The sequence below is a fragment of the Podarcis pityusensis genome (assembly GCF_964106645.2).
Source record: "Podarcis pityusensis genome assembly, chromosome: 3".
NCBI classification, from domain to species: domain Eukaryota; kingdom Metazoa; phylum Chordata; class Lepidosauria; order Squamata; family Lacertidae; genus Podarcis; species Podarcis pityusensis.
This window is the reverse complement of record NC_138026.1, coordinates 7704919-7725702: the sequence shown is the minus strand read 5'-3', so window position 1 is coordinate 7725702 and position 20784 is coordinate 7704919. Positions and strand designations below refer to the sequence as shown.

General features: G+C 42.4%; 1 protein-coding gene and 1 long non-coding RNA gene across 3 annotated transcripts; one reads left to right on the top strand and one right to left on the bottom strand.

Annotated features, from left to right (window-relative positions):
• Nucleotides 1–3334: 3334 nt before the first annotated feature.
• Nucleotides 3335–7074, bottom strand: LOC308473683. The gene is made up of 2 exons (XR_013984194.1): nt 4798–7074; nt 3335–4524 (listed from the first exon to the last, which is right to left on the bottom strand). It is a non-coding gene; the product is annotated as an uncharacterized lncRNA (long non-coding RNA).
• Nucleotides 7075–7412: 338 nt separating this feature from the next.
• On the top strand, nt 7413–20603 carry DHRS12 (dehydrogenase/reductase 12). 2 transcript variants are annotated; one of them, XM_080999294.1, is made up of 11 exons: nt 7422–7569; nt 8115–8761; nt 9505–9638; nt 11421–11503; nt 12709–12801; nt 14068–14149; nt 16146–16207; nt 17603–17707; nt 18512–18602; nt 19198–19335; nt 19663–20603. In XM_080999294.1, the coding sequence occupies exons 3-11, from the start codon at nt 9578–9580 to the stop codon at nt 19776–19778; spliced, it is 831 nt and encodes a 276-aa protein (XP_080855420.1). In that variant the 5' UTR covers nt 7422–7569; nt 8115–8761; nt 9505–9577; the 3' UTR covers nt 19779–20603. The 2 variants fall into 2 exon arrangements, with proteins under 2 accessions (XP_080855419.1, XP_080855420.1); XM_080999293.1 differs by lacking the exon at nt 8115–8761 and having other exon boundaries at nt 7413–7569.
• The last annotated feature ends 181 nt before the right edge of the window (nt 20604–20784 follow it).

Below are 20784 nucleotides of genomic sequence, written 5' to 3'. Positions count from 1 at the left end.
AACATTCATTAATTTTACAATATTTCTGTAAGTAGTCTTTAAATTTCTTCCAATCTTCTTCCACCGACTCTTCTCCCTGGTCTCGGATTCTGCCAGTCATTTCCGCCAATTCCATGTAGTCCATCATTTTCATCTGCCATTCCTCCAGTGTGGGTAGATCTATATCACACTTTTTAGAGCATTTCCACATCATTTTCTTTTTTTCAAGTGGGTTTGTAGCAGCAGAACACTGCACAAACCTGCATTTTGGCTATGCGATTGAATCCCAGTTCTTTTCTTTCAAAGAAAATGGCAGCTTATGTTTTCTTTGGTTTGTACAAAAAGTTTTTTTTTTTTTTGAAGGACTACAGTAATGAACAATTTTTGATCACCTACTCAAAGGTCCCTTGTTTCATCTCTAAACCACTGCAAGAGGCATGAATTTACATATTACATATACATATTACATTTGCTTTGATATTGCATTGTTTGTACTTTCAGAATTTCAGGTTGTTTCCTAGATTGATGCATGTTGTGTATATCTTCTTTGTGGATTGATGTGATGAAACAGCTACTTCTTCATGACAGCTGTAATGTGGCAATAAGGCAGAAGCATTGAGATTGCTTTGTTCCAGACTCTGGTGCATCCAAATCTATGGTACCCGAAAATGGTATGAAATGTGTTCTATTTGTTACTTTTCCTCCATGTAACATCACTAAACAGTCATCTGTACAGGATTTTTTTTTTTTAATACAAATAATAGTCAGGAGTTTTAAAAACCTAAATACAGTGGTACCTCGGGTTACAGATGCTTCAGGTTACAGACTCCACTAACCCAGATATGGTACCTCGGGTTAAGAACTTTGCTTCAGGATGAGAACAGAAATCTGCTCCGTCGGCGCAGAGGCAGCGGGAGGCCCCATAAGCTAAAGTGGTACCTCAGGTTAAGAACAGTTTCAGATTAAGAATGGACCTCCAGAACGAATTAAGTTCTTAACCCGAGGTACCACTGTACTTACAGATCTTTATCTTTTTTGCCTTCACAACAATCTATGAAGTAGAACATGATACAGATACTCTTACCACCATAATTGTGGTAACCATGACCCCCGCTCAGTGTTGACAAAGACCAAACGCCAAGCTTAAAAGCAGAGATGTGTTATAGCGCTACATGTTTTAATTAAAAGACCTTTTGAGAGTGGAACATGCATTAGCGTGCACTCCACAATTATTTAAATGGTTAGGGGGGAAAGAAAAGTTCTGGATATGGAGGCTGCATCTGCGGCAGCCAGCCACTTGAGCCTCTGCCTTCGCTAGATATTGATACCAGGAACAATAGAATGCAATAGAAGAAGAGAATTAAACAATTTGTATTCAGGGAGGCCATTATAGATAATTGAGGAATAGTCTTAAAAATGCTTTTTAGAAGTTGTCCATTATCCAGATGCCTCCCCATTTGTGTAATACAATCGTTTTTACTTTGAAACAAGAAGAAAATAATTTAAAGCCCTCCCATTCCATTTATAGTTCTACTTCTTCAAAATATATAGAGAAACACTAGAACACGTGGAAGGAAATGTTGTGAAGTAGAGATGGATTAAGTTCATTTCAAATTCCATACAGTATTTCTTAGACATATCCCTGCTTTAATTTTGTGATTATACATTTATGTGTGTGTGTTTTTAAATGTAATGAGTTATATTGCAATTTATTTACAATACGTACATATGAACTACTTTGTGTTTCAGAATGCTAGCAATGGCTTTGTATAATAAAGTGATTCTTGCCAATTTTCATAAAGTGTTATTTTCATATTGAAAAGTTTCCTACTGTAAAGCTTGTGGCATATGCATAAACAAGCGTAAACATACCTTGAAAATAATTTTTAAGTCTCTTGTTTCCCCCCAAAGTGGGGTTATTTATTTTGATGCTCTAGCAGTCAGGTATGGAAAAAATGGCAAAATAAAAGCACTTTCACAGGGAAATCCTGTAGCCTGGACACCAGGTGAAAGCTATGCTAAATGGTCCACCAGTGCAGCAGGGAGAAATAGAACATGTTATGGGTGGGCTCTGGCTCAGAGACCAAATTTGGCCCACCAAAAGTGGCCATTTCCCTGTTTTTCACCATGCAGTGTGTTTTGCAAGCCTTGCATTGGGCTTCAAAGTCCCAACAATGAAAGATTTATATTTGCTTGCTTCAGTGCACGGCTAGAGGCAGTTGCATGCACATCAACTAAAGCAACATGGAGCTTAATAATAATAATAATAATAATAATAATAATAATAATAATAATAATTTTATTTATACCCCACCCATCTGGCTGGGTTTCCCTAGCCACTCTGGGCGGCTCCCAACAGAATATTGGAAACACGATAAAACATCAGAACACGATAAAACATCAAGTGGTGGAAGCAAATCCCAGAAAGGTCCTTTGTGTCTGTTTCCCTCTAACATCCCATCCCTGAGCACCAGGGAGTGACCCAGTAAGCATGAGGCCTATTCTCCATCCCATCCCCTTTGGATAAAACTAGGGCCAAAATATCACTTGGACAGGCTTTCCATTTTTAATATCAAGTCATCTTTATTATCAATATTTTTATACTACTAAAAATATGAAAACCCTAAGAAGTTTATACAAAAATGCTAAAATCAAAGTTTTAGATAGCTGTATCACAATGCTACAAAATACGATTGCTTTTTCCAAAACTCCAGGCTGCATCTACTAGAACCACCTGACTGTCTGCTTAAAAAAAAAAAAAGTGTCAACAAAGCAGAAGAAACAGATCTTAGCCTTACAACCAAAATGCAAGCCAAAAATATTCCTCTTGTGAAGATCCAAAAAATCCAAGAATCTCCAAAGCTTAAGAACTACAACACAATCTGTTAAAAAGCAGCAAGAAAAATGTCGTCGTCCCCCCCCGAGCCTGATTTTACAGTACTCTGCAAGACTGGAGTGATCTTAGCAGCAGCGCCAGTGAGGACAGGCTCATGTGATGGGGAGATAATAAATTTATGAGTGAGGGTTTCCTCCATTAAACACTGATGTCTACATTTGTCCCATTTTATTTTATTTTTTTTAAGATTTTTATTGATACAGCAAGGAAAAAAGGAAAAAACACAAATACCAAATTACACACAGGAATAACCATAGACACATAATTTTCTTAGCAAACAATAAAACATATATTGGTCTTAACACTAAAGACCCAACCTCCCGTCTATTCCATATTTCGATTTCATATTACTTATTGCCAATACACACTTTTATCATAATTAAACTTTTTCTTAATATATCTAATTTCTTATATCTACCTTGCAGCTATTACTGAAGTTCCTCGAATGCTGCAACAGAATTTAAACTACTATATTTATTTTCCAGATTTTTTTTTGAAAACCTCCCATTTTGAAACAAATTCCTGTTTTGATTTATTCTTTATTTTTTCTGGTAGACCATCTAATTTGGCATATTCTGTCAGCTTTTGGATTCAATCTTGTATAGAGGGGATTTCATTACTCTTCCATTTTGCTGCCATCAGAACTCTTGCTGCCGCCATCGCATATAAAAAGATACCCTTCCTCTTTTGCGGAATATCCATACATTTGTCCCATTTGAATTGTACCTGTAGTCCCGTATATCTGTTTCCCTAGAGATGCCGGGTGTATGGATCCTTCTTTCTTCGGCTTTTTGGTGTCTCAAAGGAAGATTGGAAATAGGCATTTTCGCCATTGGCAAAGAGTTTGAACATTAAAATTCCAGAAAGAGCTGGGGGAGGTGTGGAAATTTCTAGAGATTGCCATTTTTCGCAGCTGGGCACCTTGGCACATTGTCCTGGTCACTGCACAGACAGCATTGATAGACAGGCAACGGATAACAGCTGACCAGGGCAAGTCGCTAACAGTGGCACCTCTGATTATGTGGAAAGAGACCTCATGCGGCAGGTAAGCAAGAGGCTGAGATGTTGCAGATAGTAGGCATCTGCTGAGGAAGGACCTCCATGGTTACTCCTTGACCTCAAGATCTTCAATCAATGTCATTTAAATGGAAGAGAAGAGAAGGCTAACTGCTTCGTACCACTTCGGAAATGGTTTGAAGAAAGATGTTATGTGCATCGTTGTTCTTTCTATCCTACCCTTCTGCAATGAGCTCAGCGTGGTAAATGTTTTTTCCCGTTTTCTCTGCCCAACAAGAAGTTTCTGGGCTTGCCCTCTTTTACTGACACTGACAGCAGCCTGTCTGCTGGTAGAAATACAGCTGGAGTGGGGGGTTCAGAAGGAAAAGGTCCCCCATGCATCCATGGTTGCCAAAGATATATTTATATTGCTTGAAGCTCAAAATAGGCCTCAGACAGTTGCAGAGATACCTTTCCCAAGTACCCTAAGGACTAGTATGACTATGGAAGTAACATCTGCATGCTGAAGAGTTCTGTACTTAGTGGGCAAAGATATTTTGAATCCCCCAGAGGCGGAGGGGGAGGTCTCTGGGAGAAGTGAGAACTTGTTCCTTCTCCCTAAGCGGGACAAAACCTTCTTAAGTCTCGAAAGCCTAGAAAAGAAAGAAAAAAATATGAGAAATGGGGCTCACAGGTAGTTCTCTCCTGATCTACCTCACTTAGATTGGTCTGGGGCCATTCACTGCTCAAAGCTCAAGATGAATTCACCATTCTGGGTACAACATAATGTGTATCTTGTGAAGAGAGTTCCTGGATATTGTAGCCAGGGTGGCACCCTCTGGATATTAACAGACATCTCTCATCATCTCATTGAAAGATGTGAGTTTGCTTGGAGAAGGGGTGTTTTAAGGGGAGTAATCAAATACCTGAAGGTCTGTTATTCCAGAAGGTGGGACTTAAACCAACTGTTGCTTGGTTGGCTGTTGGCCAAACCTCCTAAGAGTTTCATAGTGGATGAGCATCCCTTGGGAGGCGGTGAGTTCTCCTTTGCAGCGGGTATTTAATTGGAGGGTAGTAGGTGGCTCTGTCATGGATCCCAGAGATGCATCCTGCATTACAGATCCAGCAATGAATAGAAAGTATGACTAGATTGTCCCTTCCAACATGGTTACCTCTTCAGCTACTGCCCACTCTTCACAGTTTCATAATAATGGTCGCACGACAAGAGGATAATGCGATATATTATCCTCTCCAGAGGCCTATGGAGAGTTATCAAGTGACTCTTATGCCACTAGCCCAAAAGCCCATTTGCAAGCTGTTCTATCTTATCTGTTTTCCTTTTCCTAAAGCTTAAGCAGAATCCAGTCGCTTCTCTATTATAAATCAGCGGGTGGAGTCATGAAGATGTCCAGAAGGACTGGCTGAAGCACGTAACTTATTCTTGATTTTTAAAAAAATATATATAACAGCCTTGTTTGGGGAGCACAGGCCTAAGATTTCAATGGATCATTATAAGCACAGGAGTGCTGAAGCTGTGAAGAAATCCTGTTTACGGTACATTTTTCCTCCACTTGGTTTGAGAGGAAGACAGAGAGAAACCAGCTTAACAAGAGCCTCTCACTAGGGCAAGGACCAACTGACACAAGAGGCAGCTGGAGGAGGTGTCACCGTGACAACGCCTGGATCACAATGGATTCTGCAACCTAACATTCTTGGGAGGATTCCAGACACTTCTTTCTGGCTCTGCTAAATTAATGTACAGGGCTTTTAATTCATGCTCAGCTTTTTTATGTATTATGTGCCTTTTCCTCAACAGTTGCTCCTGCACCTAGTTATCTGTTCTGCTTATCTGCCTGCTACAAAAGGCCTACGGTTCTAGGGTGGATCACAACTATCTAACAAAAATAAATCAACATTAAGACCAGCTAAAACAAATTGCAGTCACAGGAATAGGGTGAGTTTTCCGCCTGTCTTGGCTTGTAATCTCTCACCTGTTATGGCTGAACTGCATTCAGAGGACTAAGTAAGTTCGCCTTCCCTTCTTTTATCCATTAGGCAACTTTTATTTCCCACTCTGATTTTTATTATTTTGCAAAACAAATGTGAGTCATATTTTATTTCTCCCCTTCCCCCTTCTCTCTTTTCATTTTCTTTCTTCAACTCCAAACTCAGTCTCCTCTACACACACACACACGCTCACAGGCCTCCAATTCAAAATAGGGGCAGCAGGCTGGATATATTATTATTATTATTATTTATTACATTTATACTCCAGCTTTCCAAGATGAAACTCGTGGTTCTCTTTCCCCATTTTATCCACATGACAACCCTGTGAGGTAAGTTAGCTGAGAAATCATGAATTGCCCTGGTCCAAGGTCACCCTGTGAACTCCATGGGCAAGTATGGATTTGATCCATCGTCTCCCAGGTCTTAGTCCACTTAATACTCTTCTGCTTATTCCACATTCTTGAAAAGAAGATGTAGAAGTTGAGGAGGAGCAGGGAAGGAAGTGAGGAATACTGTTTCCCCCATGAAATTCACTGGGGCTTACTTCTGAGCAGACATGTGCAGCAGTGTAGTCACTGTGGCATAAAACCCACTACTGTCCAAATATGTAGTTGTGTCCACATAAACTTGTTAGTTTATATAGAGTTAATGCAGTGCTAACCACACTCGGGAGCACAGCCCATGAAATCTATTCTGGCAAAACGCAATCCCTACACATATTTGCCTACTCAGAATAAAGCCTCGTTGGATTAAACGGTTAAATAGGTAGGATTGCCGATTAAGTTCTGTGTCTCACAGGGATGCACTGCTGGACCTAGAATTTAAGAGATGGTCTTTTTCTGGACCTGTCGAAGCAACAGAAGGGGTTGAGGGAGTTGCATGTTAATAGTCTTTAAACTTCCACAAGCAAATGGTCTTCTGTGTTGCAGCCCGTAGATAGAAATACATTTATAACTGTGGAAAGGATGTCATTCATTACAGTGATTTATGTGCCTTTTCCTTTCTCCTCCTATGAAGAGATTGCACCCTAATGTTTTAATGTTGCATCTTAATCTTTTAAATTGTATTTCAATCAACTTGTTTTGATTATTGGTTGCTAGCCGCCCTGAGCCCGGTCTCGGCTGGGGAGGGTGGGGTATAAATAAAATTTATTATTATTATTATTATTATTATTATTATTTTCTCTTAACTTCTTAAATTCTACCTCTGACAGTGCAATATAACGGGCCTACTCAGAAGTAAAAACTGATTGCTTCGATGGGACTTAACCTTCCTCCCAGGTGTGTTGCGTGTGTTACTTTTGTGTTATGCCGTCGGCCCGAAACCCAGTGAAATTACTGAAGTTCGTGTTTTGCTTCCACAACAAGGCCTTTTGCCTGAGGAGCCCAAAATCAAGGACAAGGGGAGCGCGGCTTGAAGTGAGGGGGAACTCCAGGTGTTGCGGAACTACAATTCCCACCGCAACCGCGGCCATTTTGTGTGTGTGTGATGGGAGTTACACAAGGATTCCTCTCACACACCCGCCCGGGAGGCGGCCTCACGCAGCGCCGCCACGGGCCAAGCCCAGCTCCGTCGCCGAGCGCCGCCTCTTCGCCAGCGGAGGAGCCGGGCGACGGAGAGGGAGCGGCCCTCGCCATGTCCCTGTACAGGAACACGGTGTGGTTCTTGAAGGGGCTGCGCCATTACTGCCGGTAAGGGAGCGGGGCGGGGTGAGGCGGCCAAAAGGGCAAAGAGAGGCGGGGGGGGGGGCTGCCATGGCCGTTGCCCTTATGGAGGGAAAACGGAGCCCCCCAAGTACGTGGGATTCCAGCCCATTCCCCCTCCTCCGCCCCACGCTAGAGGGGCTTTTATGTAACGGGGGGGGGGGCGTTTCCACGCGCGGCGCGAGCCCCCCAAACCGGCGCCAAAGCCCCTTTTGCCGGACTTGGGCGCCAACTTCGCGCGAACCCCGTTGGGTTCGCCGGGGTTCGAGGAGGCAGTTCGCCGCGAGGTGCTGGCGGAGGGAGGCAGAGAGAGGGGTGTGTGTGTGTGTGTGTGCATTAAAAGGCGTTCAAGGCGAACGAGGCGCACCTTTGCAATTATTATTAATAATAAATTATTATTAATGATAGGCCTAACTAAAAGTTGTCCCTTTAGTTCCGAGGTTTCGGGTTTCGGGTCTAGGCAAGTCCTAAGGCTGGTTTCTTAACACCCCCCAGTTTTGCAGCTTTGTATAACTTTTTTTTTTTGCATTCAGTTGGAAGCCGTGGTGCCATCCAGGAAGCAAGTCTTGCCCGGTTGAAATCTCGCCCTGAGATCACAGGACGGTTCACAACATAAAAATACAAAATGAAAACACAAAAATACATAGTTTTCTCTGATTGTGGGATGCTCTCCCCAGAGATCACCATCATCACATGTCTTTAGTCGCCAAGCAGGCCTATGGCTATTAAGTAATCTGTGGTCTGTGAAAGTGGGGGAGAGAATTGTTATTATGACTTACTTTATTACAGTCATACCTCGGGTTAAATACGCTTCAAGTTGAGCGTGTTCGAGTTGCGCTCCTCGGCGCTAGTTACGTTTACCTCTAGATGCGAACGGGGCTCCGGAACGGATCCTGTTCGTATCTAGAGGTATCACTGTATTAGGCTGTGGCATGCTTTTTATGATGTTACTATGTTTTTATCATTGATGTTATGTAATGTGTTTTTAATATTGTATACCACCCTGGGATTGTTTGATAAACGGCGGTATATCAATTTAGTAGTAGTAGTAGTAGTAGTAGAGCAAAGCAAACAAACAAATCTCCCTCTCACAGACACATTAAAAGGCCATAGGATGTTTATGAGCCAAAGGCCTGGTTGAAGAGAAATGTTTTCGCCTTGCACCTTCTTTAGCTGCTAGGTGAGTCTCCTTGGGGATGGTGCAGGATCAGGCAGCAACAGGCTCTGGGCAGAGGTTGAGGGCAGGGTCTACTACCAGGATGGGTACTTGCAGGGCCACTTTTGCATGAGGACTGTATGCCTGAATGCTGGAAGCTTCAGTAGAGGAAAGTTGTTTTTGTTTAACCGTGTTGGCCTGAATATAAGCCTCACTTTTTCTCCAAATTCTGACCGTGAAAAGTTAAAGTGCGGCTTATATTCACAACCTTACAGTATGCAGCCAGGAGCGCAGGGCACCCGCCCCGTGTGTAGGACCCCCCCTCTCCCCAAGGCCCCCCCCCGCCCAGTATGCAGCCAGGAGCAGCAAGGAAGGGAGGGGCTTATATTCGGGTATTTTTTCTCCCCCCCCCTCCAATTTTTAGGTGCGACTTATATTTGGGTGTGGCTTATATTTGGGCCAATACGGTACTTGAATGTATGTTGTTAGAAATAAAAGTTACCTGTATTGGTAAAGCTAAAATTCCAAACCTTTTGTTTTCTGCTAGTTACTCTACCATTGTGAAAAGTCAGCTGCTAATAATGCTTGCATTATATATTCAATCTTTTTTTATATAGTTTACAACAAAAATACACTTTAGAGGGAGGAATTGAGTAATATTATAAATGTATAAAACATTCAAAAACTTTTCAATAAAATGTTTCCCCCCCCTGTTTAATATGTAGCTAGTATTCTTCCCGAACCTAAGTTTTCACTGACTTCTGCAGGAGTGGCTATGAATCAGCAAGCAAACACTTTGTTCCAGAAGACTTGGAAGTAGATGTAACTGGAAGGCATTTCATGGTCACTGGAGGAAATAGTGGCATTGGCAAGGCGGCTGCAAAAGAGATAGCCAGAAGAGGTAAGTTGAAGCAATACTGCTGCTATTGAGATTATTTCTGAGGCTGAGTTTATACAAAACAAGAGGTCTTATTTTCTCTCCTCGGTTGTACAGTTGTACCTCTTGTTACATCAGTCTCCGGTAGCGTGTCTTGTGCTTGCGCAGAAGCGCTCACCGCACCTCGCGTGTGCAGAAACCTGGGTGGGGAAGAGGTGGAAGAAAACCATAATATTTAAAGAGAGTGGTTACAGCTAGTTCTTCACCTGTGGTGTGAGCCCAGCTTCCACCTGACTTCACAATTTGCACAACATCTATCAAGTTGAATAGTCTGGCTAGGCCCTTCTCCCATGTTGCAGACTGGCTCCTGCAGTTTCTTTCATTTTTCCTTTTAGTGCCACATCTTTGTTTATCTGTTCTTCTGTTCAAGGAAGACTTTTAAAAACAGTAGCAATCTCTGGGGATCGAAAGGAGTAGTGCATTGTCGTGAGTGCTAAACAGGTGGCTTTTGCTGTAATTATGTAGAACTTGGTTTTTATCTATGTGCCTGCTTGCTTGCTTGCTGAGAGCTAGGCTCTGAAAATATGCTTTAAATAAGCATGGTCTGCGCACCTCTAAACCAACCCTACTTGTTACATCTTACTTTACATATAGTGTGAACCAACTGCTTCACAGTGGCAGAGGACTGCCACCAAGCTCAGGGAGATAGCAGTTGTTACAAGTGTAAGAATTATAATACGGATAAAGCCCCAGTTAGCCCCAGTGTGGATTCTGGAGGCTGCTTACATAAACAGCAACATAGACTATAGAGCTCTCCACAGTACCAAGTAACCCTGAGTGAGCTGCTTAAAGCATTCTTGGTGGTGTTGTGTGCAAAATATTCTCATTTTTTCTATGGCCACCAGTGCTGAAATAGCATGGAGCAGTAGTGTGTCACATTTTCTTTCTCTCTGCTATTCCTAACCTCCCATGTCAAGTTGTCTGGAGGCCAGTCACTTTAGTCTTCTTCCTAAAAAAAGGGTGGGTGGGAAAAGTGAGGGGTGGGTGGAGCCAATATGAACCAGGTCTCCCCAAGATCAGGTGTTCAAAGACAGGAGATTATCTTCTTGTCTTGCTTCACTAGCACTGTATTTTAGCAGTCGCTTCCAGTGAATGTAAGAACAAGGATATAGACCTGGTAATATTTCGAGCAACCCCGTAAGCGTGTGCTATTCGGAGGCGTACTTAGGCACTCTTGGTAAGGAGACATTGGCCAGAGGAGCTGAACCAGAGTGGAGAGGCATGATTTTTGCCTCCCACCCCCAGGCCTGTGCCCTTGGTGAGGGCCAACCTGGATAACCCCTAGGTATGCCCCTGGTGCCGTTCAAGTTTGTCATCTAAATAGCTAATGGACTTTGAGAGGAATTCAGCATAGCACTGTGACTATTGTTCCATCGGTACAAACATTTCAGGTAACCTGCAGAATGACTCCCCTCTCCTCCTGTTTTTATCCTCCTGTTCTGGGGATTATCCTGAGCCCTCAAAAGCCAATTGGGAGTGGGAGAAGAGGTGAGGAAAAGCTCATAGTGCTAGCAGAAGTCCTTGCCAGGCTTCCACTAGCAGGGCTCATTACATGAATCCAGCCCTTAGCTGCCTGAAGATTTGCCATTTGTCAAAAACTTCTCAGTTATAAAAAGCATTCTCTGTGCATTTGCGCAGATTAAAAATTCTGTCAGATATGAAGCTATATGGAAACTTGATTTGAATATTTCTTTCATGCAGATAGTTCTATGGTCCTTTTCACTGATTGTTTCTGAATTCTTTCAGGGGGACTAGTTCATCTAGTTTGCCGAAACAAAGACAGAGCCGAGGAAGCTCAGAAAGAAATAACAACAGAAACTGATAATCAGGTAAGAGTTGGCCTTGGATGTTTTTTCTTCTATGCTTTGTCATTGGAAAGATTACATGTTGCACCCAACTAAGTCATACCAGTAGTATATTCATTCAAATTAATGAAAATGACTAACAAGAGCCATTTATTTCAGTAAGTTCCAACCCTACAGTTTTTTGTGGACAATTCGCCTGTTGGCCAGTTGCATTTCTTTTGTTTGATTGCATTTGCCACTGTTGAATAGCGCTACAAATCCTGTCCCTGTTTCTGTGGATGTTTGGATGTATTTCAACTCCTGGAATTTGAAATAAAAAATTATCATTTTTTGGAATATGGAACCTGGTATTCAAGTTCCACCACAGTTACAGCTGGATCAACTAAATGGAGCTTTTTCATTCCATGTGTTGTCTCAGATGATATTTCTAGTGCATAGCTAAAGGTAAGATTAAAAAAAAAAATCACCAGAAATTATTAGTATCCTTTTTTAAAAAATAGATGCTGCCACATCTAAGGGAGTGACAAATATTGCCACAAATGCGCAACAGTCAATTATGCATTAAAACTGCCTTAAAACTAAGAAAATGTGCTCCCTCTTTGGAACCATCTGTGCTATACTGTAATTTAAAGCAGTGTTATGCTACTTTAAACAGTCACTGTTTTCCCCAATGAATTTTGCACGATGCTGAGATTAAAATCTTTACCTCGGAGTCTCAGACAGTGGTACCATCATTACCTTGTATACACTTGCATTTGTGGAATAAGTAGTCACTGCAGTGAGCAGCAGCTACATTATCAGAAAAATGGACTTTCATTCTATCCTCTCCCTTCTATGGAATCTTGAGTCAAAAATAGCTTCTGGAGCTATGAATCTCATTGTGGACAGCATCTGTAAGTTGCCAGGTTACTTCTTACGCAACACATGAAACAGTCCTATGTTGTGTTCTGCATTTTTTGCTGCTTGGATTTCTCTGTCAACGACAAATATTCAAAGATTCTCTCTGCCATTTAGATACAGCTTGGCTAAGTGGATATATTGTGTTCCTGCTATCTGATTATGTAGTGTTGTTAAAGCATGTTAAATGTACCCTTACAATCTTGTGGTGGAGTGATTGAGCTGTGCTTGGGATTTAAGATTTGGAGTCAGGTGATGCTGCAGAAAGCTAGTGAATTGGTTGTAGAAATTTTTTTGGTTTGGTTAACAACTCTTCTTTTCTCCTTTCCTAGAATGTTTTTATCCATATTCTGGACATGTCTGACCCCAAAGGAATTTGGGAATTTGCTGAACAGTTCAAGAATGAACACAGATTAAACGTCTTGGTGAGTTGGGAACTTAAAAGTGAAGCCCATCTCTAGGGATTTGGTGGGCTGCCAAACATTGACATCAGAGTTTGAAACTCCCATTGTTCTAGGTGCATTACGCAACAGGGAATTTCAAGAATGCGAGCAGTTTCTGAGCTGTGGGAGCTGTACCGTGCCTTAGTTTTCAGTTTAAAACTGCCACTGCTGGAACGAAAGGAGGAGCTTTTTCTGCCTCTCCACTTGCAGCTACTCTGAGAACCTGAGAAGGGACCCTCATAAGAATATTGGGGGGCGGGCAGGGAAAGTATGGCTTTGTTTTTTGCAGTCTTCAGATGAGGACTAGACTGTGTGAAAAATGAATATAAGATTTTAGCTGCAGTTAATTCATTTTCAGCTTTGTATTCTTGTTATAAGGGACGCGGGTGGCGCTGTGGGTTAAACCACAGAGCCTAGAACTTGCCGATCAGAAGGTCGGCAGTTCGAATTCCTGCGATGGGGTGAGCTCCCATTGCTCGGTCCCTGCTCCTGCCAACCTAGCAGTTCGAAAGCACGTCAAAGTGCAAGTAGATAAATAGGTACCGCTCTGGCGGGAAGGTAAATGGCGTTTCCGTGCGCTGCTCTGGTTCGCCAGAAGCGGCTTAGTCATGCTGGCCACATGACCCGGAAGCTGTACGCCGGCTCCCTCGGCCAATAAAGCGAGATGAGCGCCGCAACCCCAGAGTCGGCCAAGACTGGACCTAATGGTCAGGGGTCCCTTTACCTTTACCTTTATTCTTGTTATAAAAAAACTGCACCTAGACATTCTATAACCTAGGTTTAAGGTGCCATTTAGCTCCTAGCTTTCACATCTCAGTTTCTAACACTGATTGACACTACCTAGCAACTAGCAGTTACTTGCTTGAACAAGAAACAGTTTGGTAATATTCTTTGTACTGCCAGCACTGTAGCCAGAAATTCTAAATTTCTGTGCAAGCGTCATTTTCATATGGCGGCTTACCGCAGCACAGTTGAGATTTATCATTCTTGAAAGTATTGTATGCGGCATAGTGCTTTGACTCCCATAAATGGGAAGCTGTCTTATTCCTTTCAAACCATTGGTCCACCTTGCTCAGTATACAGTTTTCTGTTATCTATACTGACTGGTAGTGGCTCTTCAGGGTTCCAAGTGAGAGTTGCTTCCAGTCCTACCAAATTCAACCTAGAACTTTCTGCATATTCAAAGCGCATGCTCTGCCACTAAGGCACAGCACAGATACATATTTTAACTATATTTTCTTCTTGTAGGTCAACAATGCAGGCTGCATGGTAAACCAAAGAGAACTAACGAAAGATGGGCTTGAAAAGAATTTTGCTACAAATACTTTGGGTATGTAGGGCAGTTTTCCTGGGAAGTTGTTGTTGTCTGGAAGTGGAGGTTGTGCATTTCTGAAGCGTTATTCTGATGCCTGAGTACGCTTGGCTAATGTTTATACAGTGGTGCCTCGCAAGACGAAATTAATCCGTTCCGTGAGTGTCTTCGTCTAGCGGTTTTTTCGTCTTGCGAAGCAACCCTATTAGCGGCTTAGTGGATTAGCGCTATTAGCGGTTTAGCGGCTATTAAAGGCTTATCGGCTTAGCGGATTAGCTGCTAAAAGGCTATTAGCGGTTTAGCGGCTTAGAAAAAGGGGGGGAGGGAAGCGAAAAAACATCTCAAGACTCGCAAGACGTTTTCGTCTTGCGAAGCAAGCCCATAGGGAAATTCGTCCTGCGAAGCAACTCAAAAACGGAAAACCCTTTCGTCTAGCAGGTTTTCCGTCTTGCGAGGCATTCGTCTTGCGGGGCACCACTGTACTGTCTAATAGGGCCTCCTGACACATATACAGTGGTACCTCGGGTTACATACACCTCAGGCTACAGATGCTTCAGGTTACAGACTCCGCTAACCCAGAAATAGTACTTCGGGTTAAGAACTTTGCTTCAGGATGAGAACAGAAATCGTGCTCCGGCGGCATGGCAGCAGCGGGAGACCCCATTAGCTAAAGTGGTGCTTCAGGTTAAGAACAGTTTCAGCTTAAGAACGGACCTCTGGAACAAATTAAGTACAGTGGTACCTCGGGTTACATACGCTTCAGGTTACATACACTTCAGGTTACAGACTCCGCTGACCCAGAAATAGTGCTTCAGGTTAAGAACTTTGCTTCAGGATGAGAACAGAAATCGCGCAGCAGCGGCAGCAAGAGACCCCATTAGCTAAACAGTTTCAGGTTAAGAACAGACCTCCAGAACGAATTAAGTACTTAACCCGAGGTACCACTGTACTTAACCTGAGGTACCACTGTAGATTGAACATCCAGTTCACTCTTTTAAAAAGCAACAACACAGAGGAAGAAACATGCATACAGAAATAACATAGTATTGAATTGGATTGCCATAAATTTCAAATTGTTTTCTTCCTTGTCTAGTGAGGGTCAGACAAGAAGCAGTGGGTTTAGACTAAAGGAAGGTAGTCTTGGGTTTAATTCTTTAAGTGAGAGCAGTTCAGTTTCTTGGTTGTGAAATGTACCTCTGGAATTTAGATTAACAGGTTAAACAGGTTATGCTGCTGTTTTACACAGAATATCCTGCTTTAGGGCATGGAATTGTACTTGGATAAGTAATCATATAAGGGACGCGGGTGGTGCTGTGGGTTAAACCACAGAGCCTAGGGCTTGCCAATCAGAAGGTCAGTGGTTCAAATCCCTGCAATGGGGTGAGCTCCCGTTGCTCGGTCCCTGCTCCTGCCAACCTAGCAGTTCGAAAGCACCTCAAAGTGCAAGTAGATAAGTAGGTACCACTCTGGTGGGAAGGTAAACGGCGTTTCCGTGCGCTGCTCTGGTTCGCCAGAAGCGGCTTAGTCATGCTGGCCACATGACCCGGAAGCTGTACGCCGGCTCCCTCGGCCAGTAAAGTGAGATGAGCACCGCAACCCCCAAGTCGTCTGCTACTGGACCTAACGGTCAGGGGTCCCTTTCCCTTTAAGTAATCATCTATCAGGTTTTTAACTTGGTGCATTATTTGAATGGTGCTCTCAAATAACAGGGTGCTTCATGGTCCAAGTACAAAGTTTTAATGCTGTGTCCTTTGCTAACTAAAGGAGTGCCACTGCACTTCCCATGGGCATCTGCTTTGCTGCAGTGAGACTAGAGTGCTTGACCTAGATGGACTTTGTCCTGATGCAACGGGGCTCTTCATTTTACTTCTCTTTAAAAGCCTTGTGAAATGTGGAGCAATCCATCCAGCTGAAGGGTAGGAGAGTGAAGTTTTATTAAATATACAAAAAACAAAACAAAAAACCCACTTGTGGAAGGTAATGCATGCTAAACATTTTTTAATTTATCTTCTAGGTACATATATTTTAACAACAGCCCTTCTACCTCTCTTGGAAAGAGCAGATGACCCTAGAGTTGTAAGTTTGTATGTCTTAGTTTGGGGGCACTTGGCTGTCCCTTTCGTTGCCATTCCTGTTTTCAGTATTCATAACGCCTAGGCAAGTAGGTGCTCTACTGTTGGGCAAAGGGGCCCTATCAATTATGATTTTCCTCACTGCAAGCGGACCACTCTCTCCGCCCTCAGAGGAAGAGATATGAAATGTTCTGTAGTCTCTGGCAACCCACCCAAGGACAGGAGGATGGTGAAGCCCATTGCAGCTAATAGCATCTTAATTGGGGAACAAACTGATTTAACATCTGACTCAATACCATGACAAACCATTGCATATGCTGGCACAAATGTTGAGGTGCCGTGGTGCTAATGTGTACCTTCATGCTTCACTGAAACAGTTTTATTTGCACAATCCAAAATGTTTGGTGCAAGCGAAGCAGTTTAATTGCCTCCTTCAGTGTTTGTCGTCCTGAGTGGGAAAGCAATGTTTTCCTTTGTGTCAGAAGCCACTGAGTGTTTAAAAGAATTACCGTATTTTTTGCACCATAACACTCACTTTTTTCCTCCTAGAAAGTAAAGGGAAATGTCTGTGCGTGTTATGGAGCGAATGCCTGCGGGTGGTGGGGGGGATCTGCAGTCGTGAGCAGAGGATCCATCGTTCCCCTTCCTTTCCTCCTCCGTGGTTACAAAGCATGGATCCACATGGATCCTCGGGATTTTTGCATTGGGCTACTCCAAACTCACTGTCAGATCACATGTCTGTGGCCACAGCATGAACCACAAAAATTATATATCCACTATTTCATTTAGAATATTTTTTTTCTTGTTTTCCTCCTCTAAAACTACGTGCGTGTTATGGTCTGGTGCGTGTTATAGAGCGAAAAATACGGTACCATTCCAGTTTACAAATGAATTATTTCCAACAGCGGTGTATAAATGGTTCAGTTATATATTTCCAAGGGGAAAGAGTGTCATAGACAGAGAGAGATTTGGCCTGTTCTGATTGATGTGGTTGCATTTTGTGTAAGAACCTGTGGAATGTTTGATTTGAGTAATTAATCCACACTTGCAGTGTGACTTTTAAAGGGTCATTGGCAAGATAGAAACCAACAGGGCTGTCAAAGGAGTCAGCTAGCATTGTGAATGACTCTGAATTTCAACATCCAGTTACCACTCCTTGGGTAGGGGGCTTGTGGCACTAGATGTTGTTGGACTATATGTCTCATCGTCCCATGCTGGCTGAGGCTGAATGCAGCTGGGATCCAGCATCTAGAGGACCACAGGTTTCCCACCCATGCTTTAAGTGAACTGCTAAACTTACATTGTCATTGTGATTATCTATCCAAGTTGCATGTAAAGACAAGTCTAGTTGTGGATAAGGATTTCATAGTTCCTTTGGTTTGTTTATTTTATTTTGCAGATCACTGTCTCCTCAGGAGGAATGTTAGTTCAGAAACTAGATGTATCAAACTTGCAATCAGAGAATGTGGCATTTGATGGGACAATGGTCTATGCGCAGAATAAGGTAAGATCTGTAGTTCTTGAACAAACAGCCACAGACTACATAGCTGCTTTGCAATCCTGTATTTTTGTCACGCTATACATTTTATGTACTTTGCTTGCTCTTTCTATAGAAAATTCTTTAAAATATTCTATGTAAAGTCTTGTCTTACAACCAGCACCCACAACAGTTGAGGTATTGGGACTATTATACACTTGTCAAGTTGGGTCTTTATTTACATAGAAAAGACTCCTTTAACTCACTGTATCTCATAGAGGCATTGTTCAGTTTGGAGATTCTAAAGTCCAGATATTATTTAATATTAACTAGTTATTATTTAAGAGAAACTTGCTTTTTGAAAAGCATTTTTCCACCCTGGTTTCAGGTGTAAGATTTTTGGGGGACGACAACGACTTTATTGGGCAGTACCAAGTGGGTGGTCATTCTCCACTTGCTTGAAGGCAGGAGAAAATGTCATTACTGTACCTTTGCATCACCCTCTTGGAATGGTAGTTCATTTTTCCTGCTTTGCTTGAAGCAGACCAGATTTCAGCGGTGCTCTTCTGGCCTAGTGTGTGTCATGAGTAGTGAGTGCGCAATGAGGGCTATACTTGAGAGCTCCTTTGCCCTTCTCTCATCTAAAACTGGAATAGAAATAGAAACCTGCCCTGTTGTCACACACAAAGAAGGCAGGGCACAGGCTAGCTGCAGTGCTGAGCTTCCAGAGGAAGAAATGACCGCACTGCGTAAGTCAATACTGAATATGAAGATGCCAGACTAATGGCCTATTGATCTTTTTTCAGTTTTATGCCTTTTGTCGTATCCTAGAGACAGCAAGTGGTCATGACAGAACAGTGGGCTAAAGCACATCCCAGTGTTCACTTTTCTTCTATGCATCCTGGCTGGGCAGATACTCCAGGTACTTGTTGCCGAGCAGAAATAGTTAATCTCTTTGGGTAAATCAAGAGTGGGGCACCTGTGGGCCTCCAGCTGTTACTGGACTACAAGCTGCATCATTCCCAATTGTTGCCTGGGACTGATAGGAGTTAAGAGTCCAACATTCACCCCAGAGCTAAACAGAGAGTATCTTTTGCTGTTATATGAAGGGGATGGGAGAAATCGGAAGGAGAAGTGGCACACCATTATTGTTCCTGTTTCTCTTTGAACTTTTGCATTTCTTTCACCTCATACTTGGTTTAGCTGCTTTGGAGAATTCCTGCCACCTTGCAGGTAACTTGTGCCCATGCATAACTTCAAGCACACTTCATTAAGCGTGTTTAAAGGACTCCGTGTTATCCAAGTGCTTAGGTAGTGTGAGGAAGAACAGAGTCTGGTAGCGTAAAATCATATGGAGTGTTAAGGTTTGTAGGAAGAAATGTCCAAGGGCTTTTTGTAGACCGAAGATGTAGCAGAGCCCAAGATTAGGGTAGTAGCAGTCAAACAGCATAATTATTGGTAGGCATGTGTTTGTCGGGAAGCTGTTATTTATGCTTATCACAACTGTCACCTTGCAGCAGTGAGGTCATCTATGCCAGATTTCTACGAGAAAATGAAGGATAGATTGCGGACAGCGGACCAGGGGGCAGACACGGTGGTATGGCTTGCAGTCTCTCATGAAGCAGGCAAGCAAGCAAGCGGGCAGTTTTTCCAAGGTAAGGGAGTTAATGGATCATTGAATGCGGTATAATAATAGAGAAGGACAGAATAAGCTGTCCCTAGCAATATATATAAACCAAATAAGGGTAAACCTGAAAAAATGAACACATTGAACTCGTATACAGACTGGGATTGGCTGCAACGCCCTACTGAATATATATTGTGGAAACCTGGTTTTGTCGTGCTACCCTAACTTTATGAACATTTACATTCCTGCAACCTCTGTCCTCCCTTCAGCTCACTGATAGGAAGGTCAGAAAAGCAGGTTCAAGAACCCAGGTTCTTGATTGTTGAAATAACTAATTTTGCCCTTTTGTTTCCAGACCGGCAGCCTGTTCCAACCCACTTACCACTTGCACAGACCAAATCTTCACCGGGTGATGAAGAAAAACTGATGCAGTGTCTGGAAGAGCTCTCACAAAAGTTTAAACCCAGATAATCATTAAGAGTCTAGAAGCATTAACAGTGTGTACTGAGCTAGTGACCTCTTGACAATCTGCAATTGGAAAGCTATAATACGTGCAAGTGAGTATAAGCCAATAACATGCTTTATTATAGGGCAGGAAGAAAGGCACTGTTAAAAATTCAGTGATAATGTTTTGACATGCTTTGCATCTTGATAATTTCCTCCAGCTAGAACTGTAGTTTCTGGAATGATGCTAGAAAAAAAGCTGAAAGCATTTGGGCTGCAATTTCATTGATGCTAGGTTTCAATCAAGAAAACTGTAGGCATACTTTAGTTTGCAAAAGATTTGATTATGGAGCACAGAGTATTATTTGTATGCCTACTTGCATTTCCTTCTTGTCATGCTGTAACTTCTGTTTATTACCCATTTCACATTTGTTCTTTTAAAAATCACAAATACTTGGGGATGAGATGCTCTGATGGTTAGTGCTTGTATTATTAACATTCCAATGGGAGCACAGTATCTATTTTCTAAAAATCTCTCAAGGTGCTAATTCCTTTTTATGTAATAATCATGCATCAAGAATGCCCACTGTGCCACAATAAGTATGAAACAGCCCACCTTCTGGAATCACAGAATTGTGGAGTTGGAAGGGACCCCAAGGGTCATCTAGTCTAACTTCCCTGCAGGAATACTAGATTATACATGACAGGTGGCTATCCAACCTCTGCTTAAAAACCTCTGTAGAATTGTAAATCTGCTAGAATCTAAACGTTTTTGAAATTGTATTTTGGTTTGCACTTCTGAAGTTTTCCTGCAAGAAAAATCTAATTAAAACCTAATGTTTGAAAAAGCAATCTGTTTGTACCAGGCCACCCTTTTTTGAAGGACGGACAGCTACATTTAAGTTCATATAGATATCTGTATGAATTATATATAAAAAGTCATATTTAAGTTGGCAGTACTTTGCATAGTTTCTTACGTAGATAAAGCTCATACATTTGGTATCACTTGGCAGTCAGCATATTCTTCTTGATG

Coding starts and splice junctions, on each gene's coding strand:
- DHRS12 (XM_080999293.1), top strand. CDS start 7,514: ATGTCCCTGTACAGGAACACGGTGTGGTTCTTGAAGGGGCTGCGCCAT. Junction 9,639..11,420: donor AAAAGAGATAGCCAGAAGAG/GTAAGTTGAAGC, acceptor GAATTCTTTCAG/GGGGACTAGTTCATCTAGTT. Junction 14,150..16,145: donor TTTTGCTACAAATACTTTGG/GTATGTAGGGCA, acceptor TTTATCTTCTAG/GTACATATATTTTAACAACA.